Source organism: Propithecus coquereli, unplaced genomic scaffold, assembly GCF_000956105.1.
Source record: "Propithecus coquereli isolate 6110/MARCELLA unplaced genomic scaffold, Pcoq_1.0 Scaffold32, whole genome shotgun sequence".
NCBI classification, from domain to species: Eukaryota; Metazoa; Chordata; class Mammalia; order Primates; family Indriidae; genus Propithecus; species Propithecus coquereli.
In genome coordinates this window covers 5131003-5143263 of record NW_012148841.1, presented here as the reverse complement: position 1 = coordinate 5143263, position 12261 = coordinate 5131003, and the positions used below count along the sequence as shown (strand labels likewise).

At 36.7% G+C, this 12261-nt stretch overlaps 1 protein-coding gene across 1 annotated transcript in view; it reads left to right on the top strand.

The window, feature by feature from the left end:
* The window catches only part of ORC5 (origin recognition complex, subunit 5), a 79791-nt gene extending 76858 nt beyond the window's left edge, over positions 1-2933 (top strand). The window contains exon 14 of the mRNA XM_012650303.1: positions 2381-2933. Within this exon, the coding sequence (XP_012505757.1) occupies positions 2381-2426 (46 nt within the window). The 3' untranslated portion in view covers positions 2427-2933. The remainder of the gene's footprint in view (positions 1-2380) is intronic.
* Positions 2934-12261: the final 9328 nt, after the last annotated feature.

Below are 12261 nucleotides of genomic sequence, written 5' to 3'. Positions count from 1 at the left end.
TTAGTAGAGACGGGGTCTCGCTCTTGCTCAGGCTGGTTTCGAACTCCTGAGCTCAAACAATCCGCCCGCCTCGGCCTCCCAGAGAGCTAGGGTTACAGGCGTGAGCCACCGCGCCCGGCCTGTCTCCAAGTACTTTAAACACAAAGTTGTCTTTGGAATATGCGACATAATTTTTGATGTTGCTGCTGTGGTTATTCTAACAATTTCTGCCATGTCTTGGAAGAATTTATGTGGGATCAATTGACAAGTCACCTATTTATATTGGGGTGGAAGAATGATAGAGGTAGTCATACATCTTGGGCAGTTAATGTTTCTTAAAGGAATGATCTTATATTCAATTCCTGATTAATTTAGTTTTTTGTAAAATCTTAAAATCTTACTGTATGATTCAGTTTGCTTGAACACTTCCCAGTGACAAAGCAGAGAAATGGAATATAGTGAAGCTTTCATAAATGAGCACGTTTAAGTTGCTTAGTGTTTTTAAATCATTCCATTTATTCTATTAAAAGAAAATTTTATTGCACAAATTGTGCTATAATGAATAGTAATAGATTTCTGAAAATCTATAAAATAAGTTTCTGAAAATAAATTTTTAAAAAAATAAAGGAGTCCTATCACAAACAAATCACAATATTTTCATTTGTTTGTGTTCTCTTTTAGTATTAGTCCATTAGACAACCATTTCTCCGTAGCTATCACAACATATTTGCAATTCTCTGTTCTCCTTTTCTCCCTTAATATTGTAGGCATGCCTTCGTATTGATCATTTTGTATGGCTGTGTGATATTCCATCAAATAATGTCTTGTAATTTAGGGATTTCCTTAGTGTTGGAATTTAAGTTGTTTTAATCTTAGCTTATTCTAAACTTTTGTTTTCATTCAAGGCCAAAAAAACAATAAAACAACATTAAATCTATTTTACCTTGTTACTTTAGGTTTATAACCTTAAGACCTAAAGCCATTCTGGGGAAATGTGCCTAGAGAGAGATGTACAAATTCCAGTTCCCTTTTTTGCTAGTGGTTAAAAGTAGCCTCCTATATCTGTTTCCTTTCTAAAATCTAAAAAAAGTCTTTTTAACCAGTATCATGATTTTTTCTTAAATCATTTGTTAGAGGTACCTGTTGCCAGTAAATTTTGATGGTTATAGAGTTAAATGAAAGAGAACCACATAAAAATAAAATAGCTTTATGATTTAATAACCATACCATTTGTGTCTTTATGCATAAGATTCTTTTTAAATTTAAGTAACTATTTTTGGTTGTTTTATCACTGCTAATGATAACAGAATTGTTTCAGCAGCATTTTTATACCACTTGGAAAAGTTTAGTGTTCTTTGGGGAAGCATTATTATAATGAAACAATAAAGGCATTCTTCAGTCCAGCATTAGGTACCACAATAACTATAGCATCTCTTTTTATAATAGCTATTTTTAAATGTGTTTTCATAAGCAGTATCTATAGTTCCCCATTCCAAATTTTTTAAAAAAATTTGATGTCAGTCATTTGCGTAGAAACTTTTTTAGAAAGTTTATTACAAAATGATAGAAAAAACATTAATTGATGATGGTTTAATAAATAAGAACACGCAATTAGTGAATCTTTATAAGGCTGTTCTCACATGGATGATTATTTTTGCAGAATTGAATACTTCAGGCTTTAATTTTATACTTACTGCTCGATCATTATATCTAATTATTTTGACCATTTATTCAAATAATAAACCTCTAAGTCTGAATATTTATAGTGAAGAATGAGTTTGGTGAAAAGAAAATAATTATATGTCTCTCTCTCTCTATTTTATTCCGCCTGCCATCAGAGTACAAAAATATACATTCATGTCGTCTGTTTATTGTATTGTATTCTTGGATCATACAGATTTAGTTACAATACACACACAGGTCATCCAGCGTTAAAAGACTGAAAAGAATGAAAACTACAAATGAGGACAGATGAGCTATGCATTATGTAATGACAAAACAGGTGTTTTGGAAGATAAGCAATCTTCAGAAGCAAAGAAGATTTGAATACTTTTGCATCTCTAATTACTTTATTCTGGCTATTAGACAGAAAACAAATAGCTTTCAAATAAAACCTAAACTTTCTAAGTACAATTGAAATGCGGAATGTTGAATAGCTCTAACTTCATTTCCTTGTTTTAGAAAAGCAAACTTTGTGCATGGCAAAAACAAACTTTTTAAAAAAACTGTGTTCCTAGTGACATTTAAAAAATTAGTGTCAATCTTATAATGGTGCATTTGATAACACTATAGGATTGTTTAGCATGAGTTGTGAATTATCTTGCATGTGCTTCACAGAATCATACAAAGCTGAGTAGTCTAGGGGTGAGGATGCTAACATGTTATCTGTTTTTGTTCATAGGACAGTGAACTTTGACATAATAAAATACTTGTATGACTTCTTGTGAAAACAAGCTTCAAAGCCATATGGACACTGTGACAATGACTAAGCCAAGCTGTGTTCATCCAACTACTTAGCTGGCCAGGGAGAGGAGTTCTTTGGCTCTATTGGATTTGTCCAAACAGGTGCTGGCCCAGCATGGAATCTGATGAAAATATTCTGATTGGTCTGGGTGGATGTGAGCAGAAGACTATTTACCAGGGACCCTGGAGTATTTGGAAGCAACGTGTTAATTATAAACAGCAGGGTTTGAGCACAATCTGTTCTACTCTTAATGATGTTATCTTAACACTGAAATTGCCTGAAACCCATTTACTTAGGACTACATTTTGCTCTGTGAACTATCCCCTGCGCTTTGAACGTGCCAGCAGCCCTTGTTTATATGCCCAGTCTTTTCACTTCCTCTCTACAGGAACCTCTGCAGTTGCTTGCCAAAGCAGATTTTCCTAGGGCCATCGTTTTAACAGATCATAGTTGGAAAATATAATAAATATAAGTTCTTTTTTAAATCCAAGCTTGTGTATGCTTATCTTTTTTCACCCAATTTTCTCAAAAGACAAGATTGTTTGATCAGATATAGACCAGCTTTCCATCTCTAAGCCGACTTGATAACTACGTTGTGCTTGTGTTAGGTTTTTCTGGTCACTCACTCTCTTGCAGTTAACCACCCAACCTAGCTTTTTGTCAGCATGATGGTTTTCTTTAATCATTGATTGGCCTTTAAGAGTTCCACAATGAAATTTTTTCCTGTTATTTTAGTTTTGAACCTTGGTTCTCATTTTCTTGTCTGTTTATATTTTTGAAGAAGTTTTCTGTTAGCATTTGAATGCTTGAAAATTATTTTGAGCAGATTTAAAGTACTTAATTACAGAGCTTAATTATTTTATTCCTTTATTCCTTTTTTAAAGAAAAATTCTCACACTAGGCACTCCCAGATAGAAAGCTTTTTTATGTAGTGATAAGCTGACGATGGTTCAAAGAAAACAAGTAGTTATCTACTTGCTTTTATTTAGAGGTAATGGGTTAGGGAGAGAAGGAATGGAATTCCCTTTTGCTTCTCTATGTAAGACAGCAAGGGAAGACTTTTTTGCCCAAAGGGTGGCATCCACAACAAGTGATAGCACATCCTCACTCTTTTGTCCCACAGAAAATGATGAAGTTTTGTGTTTCACAAGATGTTTGGAGAAGCCAGGACCGGGTTAAAGCTATGTGTGGTGTGGATTCCGGCTTAGGTTTCCTGCACGTATAAATCTATATGTCATCAAGGTACAAAGCAGTATGGGGAGCTGATTCAAGGAAGAGCAATGCCACCTGGGGTAGGTTTTAGCCCCTCATATTTTGCTGTGCAAATGCATATCTGTTGTGCAGCCTGTCATCGATAGGGCCAATCTGCATTGTAAAGGAAGAACTCTCTGTTATCAGAGGGGGAGAAATCATCAAATAGCAAACTAGGGAGAAGGACAGAAAGGAGGCAAAGTTTCCTGTCCATGCCTTCACCTCACTGCTGGTCACCTGTCTCGTGCCCAGCACATTTCCTATCCTTGTTACCAGCCTGGTGTGTGGCTTTGCCACATGATACCTTGTAACCAGATTTTCCCTGCTCCTGATTGGGCCATCAGAACTTTCCTGTTTTATAGTTTACTTTCTAATGGTTTGCTAAATGACTCACTAATTTGATTAATTTATTTAAACAAAGACTAATAGAGCTTAATATGGATATTAGCATTTTAACAAGGGTCATCTGCAAATAGAATTCTCTAATTGGAAGATATAAATCTCCAATTATAGGAGGGAATCCAGTGATGAGAATTATGCTAACTGGCGGACCAGAAATTTCTACTGAGACAAGGCACTTAGGTCTAAAAGTTATTTAGGTGACAGAAGAAAAAAGTTGCTAAGCTATGGGTTTTTAGATTATTCATAGGTTGGTGATCCTCCATTTTACAAATATCTTTAAATTACCATGAGCCAGGTATACATAGGTGGAGACCTTACACCTTCTTCCCTCTTACTTTCAAATCATTTTCAGTCCCTGGACCAGTCTTCATTGGTGAAGCAATTCATTTTCAACACTCTGGAAGGGATTCTGATACACCAAGCCTCATCTCATTAAGCCATAAAGTCACAAGGGGTCAAGTCTCTATACCAGGGCAGCCGTTGAGATTCTGGGCTCTGGAGTCAGATTATCTTGGACCAAATACCAGCTGTATCAATACAGGCTGTGTGGTGAGTTATTTAACCTGTCTGTGCTTCTGTGTTCTCACCTATATAGTAGAGAATAGAATTTACCTCATAGAGTTGTTTACGGAATTAAATAAATTGGTGTATCTAAGGCAGTAGTTCTCAACAGAAGGCAGTTTTGCCCACCAGAGAACATTTAGTAATTTCTGGAGACATTTTTGTTTGTTATAACCAGGTATAGGGTGGGAAGGGGAAAGGCCAGAGATGCTGCTAAATATAGTGATTTGCACCCCCTTATTTTTGGTTTCGCTTTCCTCAGTTTCAGTTATCTGCAGCCAACCTCAGACTATGGTCTGAAAATAATAGAAAATTCCAGAAATAATTCATAAGTTTTAAACTGAGTGTCATCCAGCTCTATACCGCCCAGGATGTGAGTCATACCCTTGCATAGCCTGTCTACACCCTATATGCCACTTACCTATTAGTCCCTCGGTAGCCATCTAGGATCAGGTCAACTGTCACAGTTTCGCAGTGCTTATGTTCACCCTTATTTAACTTAATGACCCCAAAGCATAAGAGTGGTATTGCTGGCAATTTAGATGTACCAAAAAGAAGCCATAAAGTGTTTCCTTTAAGTGAAAAGGTGAAAGTTCTCAATAAGGACAGAAAAAATAAATTGTGTGCTAAAGTTACTAAGATCTATGGTAAGAACGAATCTTCTATCTGAATTGTAAAGAAGGAAAAAGAAATTTGTGCTAGTTTTGCTGTGCATCTCAAACTACAATAGCTAGAGCCACACTGCATGATAAGTGCTTAGTTAAGGTTGAAAAGGCTTTAAATTTTTGGGTGGAAGACATGAACAGAAACATGTTTCAATTACGGCAGTTGGGTTAAGTACTATCCGAGGTTTTAGGCATCCACTGGTGGTCTTGGAATGTATTGCAGATAACGGTGGACTACTGTATACTAAAGTACGTATCTCTTAACAATTATGTGGCCCAAAATGTGAATTGTGCAGAGGTTGAGAAACCCTAATCTAAGTAAGGTACCTGGCACAGAGTAAGTGCTCAATAAATGTTAGCTAGTGTTATTATCATCAAGTATTTGTGGCCTGGAAAGGAGGTAAGTGAGGAAATGTGGCAACATTCTAACTACAAAGAGAAGAGGCACATCCCTTTTTTACTGTACTCTTACCTAACCATACCTAGAAAAATCTGTTTAAATTTTGGAGTTACTCAAATGGGCACAATACCTTATATTTTTAGAATTGAAGGGTTATCTGCCAGGCTCTAATCCATATGCAGATTTCGTTACTTATTTTTCAGCATCCTGTGGGATAATCAAAGGTGTAGCTGAGAATGATCAAATCAGAGAGCAGGTGACTCAAGACTCACATTGTTTGCCCTCAAGGTGTAATGGCTGAACAATTTAGTGGTATACCTCTAGCGGATTTAGTTAACCAATAACCAGTTAATGTAATTAAGGTGGTCTGGAGCATGAAAAATCCAGACAGGAAGAAGTCTACTCAGTCCCTCCAAAGTATGTACCACTGTGCTTTGTAATATCCAAACAAAAAGTAATGGATCAAGTCCAGGAATAATGCCATCTCTTATCACACTAATTGCTCAGTAAGTCTCAAAAATAGATGAAATTCAGAAACTGTCTCTTGTGCAATCAGAGCTGTAATAGTGTCCTTCATTGCTACCTGAAGTCTCACACTATTGTGTACTGCAATTGTTTGCATTTTATGCCTTTAGCCATAGGCAGAGACTTGGATTGGAGATAATTACACCAGAGGTTGATATTATTCAGCTTCATCTCTTACAATTTGAAAGCTTCATCTACTAGAGAGTGTGACTGCCTATCATATGAATAGTTTAGATAATTTTGCATGTAATTTCAGTCTGCTGACACGATTTGCTTTCAAAAATGCTTAGTAGAGCTCAAAGAAATTTTTCCTATCAAGATATCAACATTTCACTCAAATTTGCCGTTACATGCCCTGAATACACAGTTAATGTTCATTTTCCAGCAGTGATACACATTTATGAGACACAGTGTGAGAAGTAGAAATTTGGTAGAGCAGAGAAAATTGTAATCAATTCATTCATTTAACTGCATGTTGATGCACAGTAATGATGGGAATTTTAGAAGGCATTCAACTGTTCGAGTAAATAGTGGTAGCTTTGGCATGATGCAAAGAGCCTGGATTTTAGAGGCATTAGAGATTTTCCTGAATGTTGGATAAGCAATAATCCATTTCATTGCTCTTTCAAGGAGTTGAGGGTCTGATTTGATGGCAGTTTCCATAAAAATATTCAGTATTCATTTAATAAATTCTAAATACCAGCTATATGCCAGGCATTGTGTTAGGTGCAAGGGATACAGCAGTGGACAAAGGAGACAGGTTTGTGGCCTGGATAATAGGTGCTATCAGTGTAGAGCCATTCCTGAAATAGAAAATCCTGGGGGAGGACCAGGTCTGCAGGAGTGGAGGAGATTAGGAGCTCAGTTTTGGATCTGTTGCCATTGAAGTGCTTGTGAGAAATCCAAGTGGGAATGTGAAGTAGGTAGTTGGATCTAGGTTGGAAATTAGAGTTACTGAAAGTACAAACACTGGCATCATGAGGATAGAGGTGGTTATTTGGTAATTTGGAGGTCTTGGTCCTTAAAGAGTACTGATGACGTGGTGAGGGGAAAAACCATCTTGAAATGAGTAAATAAAATATATAGAAGGTGGTTATCACCATTATTCAAAAACTGTTAGTTTATTTTTTTCAATTAACAGTTCTCCAGTATTTATATAACCCCCATTCCCTTCAGCATATGAAGAGGCAGTAAGAGAGATGGCTAAGTCCTATTTAGTATCTAGCCCAAAAAGGAAAAATCAAACCCACTTAGAATCTTAATTCTATAAAGGATGTTAGATCACACTGTCTTTCCATGTGCTCTCTCCACTTCCTCATGCCATGGTAACTAGGTTCTGAAAGCCAGCATCCCAAGAGAAACCAGCAGGTGCTGCATGGCTTTATCTAACCTCAGAAGTCACACTTTAGCAGCATTGTGTTTGTCAAGGCAGTGATAAAGACCCACCTATGTTTAAAAGGATGGAAATAGACCCACCTCTTGATGAAAGGAGTGTCAAAGAATTTGTAGACATGCTTTAAACCACCACACAGAACATACTAGATTGAAAATGTTATTATGGGATACAGATGGAATATATCTTATGTCATCTCAAAATTTGAATTGGTATGACAGAGATTGCTTGTTACCCACACGTCCCCCACTTTCCCCAAATATCTTTCCTCTATTCTTCCAAAGCACAGGAGCCCTGGCTGCAAGAAGATCAATATGGTTAGAACAAAACAAGCATGGGCAATTGTGGTGAGGTCAAAGAGGTGTTGGGGCTAAGTCCTGTGTGCTCTTGCAGGGCATTGAAGGACTGTGGTTCTTAGTCTGTGTGAGTTGAGGAGCACTGCAGATACTTGAGCAGAAGAGTCACATGATCCAGCTTAGATGTCAAAAACGATTACTGAATGCTATATTGAGAATAGGCTGTGGGAGCCAAGGAAGGAAACAGGAAGATCAGTTAGAAGATTATTAAAATAATATAAGTGACAAATAATGCTGGCTCAGATAAGGTTAGCAGTGGAGGTGGTAAGAAGTTATCAGATGCTCGATATAATTTGAAAGAAACTTGTATAGAACTTGCTAATTAATTGAATGTCAGTTGTGAAAGTCAAGGATGACTTCAGGGTTTTTAACCTCATCATCTGGAAGGGTAGAGTTGACCCTAGCTGAGATGAGGAAGACTGGAGGAAAAATTTGGGGGGTAAGAGGGATAGTATACGAGGTTCAGGTATAAGCATAGTAAGTTGGAGATTTCTATGAGATATCTACTATGGTTTGAATATATGTGTGCTTCCAAATTTTATGTGTTGACACATAATCACCAATGTAATAGTATTAAGAGGTGATTAGTTCATGAGGGCTCTGCCCTCATGAGTGGATTAGTGACTTTATAAAAGAGGCGCGAGGGAGCTGTTCACCCCTTTTTGCCTTCCATCTCTTGTGCCATGCGAGGACACAGCATTCATCCCTTTTGTTGTTTTGCCCTTCTGTGCCTTCTGTCACATGAGGACATAGCTCTCCTCCCCTCTGGAGGACACAGCAACAAGGCACCATCTTGGAAGCAGAGAGCAGCCCTTGCCAGAGGCTAAATCTGCTAGCACGTTAATCTTGGACTTTTCAGCCTCCACAACTGTGAGCAGTAAATTTCTATTTATAAATTACCCAGGGTCAGGTGTTTTCTTACAGCAGCATGAAAGGACTAGGAGTATCTAAGTGGATGTCAAGTACACAGTTAAATAGACAAGTCTAGAGTTCAGGGTAGAAGCCCAGGCTGGAGATAAAAACTTGGGAGTTGTCAGTACGTAAATGGAAATATTGTACGTAAGGGAAATGTATACATAAATTGCTGGCTCCTCTGGGTTAGAAAACTTCACCTGTTCACTGGAAAGGGCTGAGCTCTTGCGCAGGAGTACTCAGAGCCCCTCTAGAAGGTGGACCTCCTCCCTGGAGAGTTGCTCCTAAATTACAAAGACTTTTTGTTAATCTTTTCTATGGGGAGATGGATTCGTGATACAATTGGAATTTCTTTTTTTTAAATACTAAAAACTAAATTTTAATAGTAAAATTTCAAATGGCCCTTGCAGTATTAAGATAAAGGAAAATGCTGAGCACAGTATAGTCTGTAGTCCCAGCTACTCAGGAGGCTGAGGCAGGAGGATCACTTGAGCCCAGGAGTTTGAGGTTGCATTGAGCTCTCATCATGCCACTGTTCTCTAGCGGGGGGCGGCAGGGGGGGAGGGTAAGAGTGAGACTCTGTCTCCAAAAAAAAAATAAAAATAAAAAAATTAAATAAATTTAAAAATTAAAAACTTCAAAGATAATTTTTTTTTTAAAAAAGGGAAAATGGTAGCCGAAAAGTGTATGGGTCACAGATTTATATATATATAATATGTGTGTGTGTGTGTGTGTGTGTGTGTATCAATGTATACCATGCCCAGCCCAGACAAATATCTTCTACATACAAAGTTTACAGATTAAATATGCTAATTAAATTTTTGTTTTAAAGCTGTTCTTATTACTAGCCATTTACTTTCTCTCCATTTCTGAAGTATAAAAAATGCTGAATTTGTCCATTGAATATAAAGTTTCCCTCTAAGTAGATCTAAGTATGGAATATTTGGTTATTAGTACATAAATTTATTTTTCCTGGTAATATCCATCTATCTTTTATGGGTTTTTTCCCCCAATCATGATAAATCCAGCACTGAATCACACTCAACCGAATACATGCTTCAAGTTGTGGCTCGACATATTGGATTGATTTGTACTGATTCTCTCTCTTAATGCCCACTGTGACCAATGGCACTCAGGAGGCAGAACAGAGTGAAACTGACAGGCCTATGTAATGAGTAATACAATAAAAAAACAAGTAGCTAAAAATCTAAGAAAAGATAGATGACTTGAAATCAAAAGAACATGGGACATGAGTATTTGCTTACCTGGGGCGGACACTGGGTGTCATACAAGCTGGTAAGAAGAATTTAGCTAAAAAATGATTGGTATAATAGATCCAGGTAATTACCAAATATTTGGAAATTTTAGACAGTATACTTCTAAATAACCCATTGGTCAAAGAGATTGCCTCAAAGAAAATTTAAAATACATTGAACTAAATGAAAATGAAAACACAACATATTAAAATTTGTGAGAAACTGCTAAAGCAATCCTTAGTGGGAAATTTATAGTAGTAAATGCAAGTCTAAACTCAACCTAAGTTCCTCCTTTAAGAAACTAGAGAAAGAAGAGCAAATTCAAGGAGAAGGAAGAGAATAATAAATATTTGAGTAGAAATTAATGAAATTAAAACCAAAACAGGAGAAAAAAATCAGCAAAACCAAAAGTTGATTCTTCAAAAACATCAATAAAATTGATAAATCTCTGGTAAGGCTAACCAAGAAAAAAGAAAAAAACAAATTGCCAATATAAGGAATGATAGGAAATAACCACTGAACCCACACATGTTAAAGATAAAAGGAAATATTATGAATGGTTCTATGCCCATACATTTGATAATTTAACTGAAAAGAACCAATTCTTTGTGAGATACAAAAGCACAAACCATGTAAGGAAAAAAATTATGTTCTTCATCAAAATTAAATTTTTTCTTCTTCAAAAGCACTTAAGAAGGCCGGGCGCGGTGGCTCACGCCTGTAATCCTAGCTCTCTGGGAGGCCGAGGTGGGAGGATTGTTTGAGCTCAGCAGTTCAAAACCAGCCTGAGCAAAAGCAAGACCCCGTCTCTACTAAAAATAGAAAGAAATTAATTGGACAACTAAAAATATATAGAAAAAATTAGCCGGGCATGGTGGCGCATGCCTGTAGTCCCAGCTACTCGGGAGGCTGAGGCAGGAGGATCGCCTGAGCCCAGGAGTTTGAGGTTGCTGTGAGCTAGGCTGACGCCACGGCACTCTAGCCTGGGCAACACAGTGAGACTCTGTCTCAAAAAAAAAAAAAAAAAAAAAAAAAGCACTTAAGAAAATGAAAAGACAAGCCACAGACTGGGAGACATATTAGCAAAATACACAGGCTGAATTTATAAAGAATTTATAAAGAACTCACACAATTCAATAATAATCAACAACCCATTAAAATTTGATAAAAGATTTCAACTGATACCTTATTAAGGAAGACATAAAGATACCAAATAAACACATGAAAGACACTTAACATCATTCATCAGCAGGAAAATGCAAATTAAAACCACAGGGTGATACCACCACACACCTATTAGAATGGCTAAAGAAAGCAAACAGATAATAACAAACTGATGATATCAAGGGCTGACAAGGATGCAGAGCAACCTGAACTCTCTTAATGTTGTTGATGTTGGTAGGGATACCAAATGGTATAGTCACTTTGGAAAACAGTTTGTCAGTTTCTTAAAAGTTAAACATACATTTACCATACAATGCAGCAATTGTATGTCTAAGATTTTATCCAAGAGAGATGAAAACCTATGTCCACAAAACAGAAACTGCACTTGAATGTTTAATCATAATAGCAAAAACATGGAAACAACGCATCAGTGGTGAACAGATCAACAAACTGGGTACATTCATACAATGGAATACTCCTAAGTAATAAAAAGGAACAAACCACTAGCAATAAAAAGCAATAAAAAAGGAACAAACCACTAATATGTGCAACAATATGGATGAAACTCAAATGCTAAGTGGAAAAAGGCCAGATTTGTGCCATATGATTCCATTTATGTGACACTTTGAAAAAGGCAAAGTTACAGGGACAAAAAGCAGATTGTTGCCAAGTCCTGGGGATAGAGCAATTGGATTGACTACAAAGGGTCATGACGGAACTTTTTTGTAGGGATTGAAATGTTCTATGTCTTGATTGTGACAGAAATTAAATGACTATGCATTTGTCAAAATTTGAAGAACTGTACACCCAAAATGGATGTATTTCACTGTATGTAAATTATCTCATTATGATTGATTTTTAAAGAAAGACCCAACTATATGCAATTTATAAGAAACCATTTAAGTAAAAGGCACAGATAGAAAGTGAAATGTT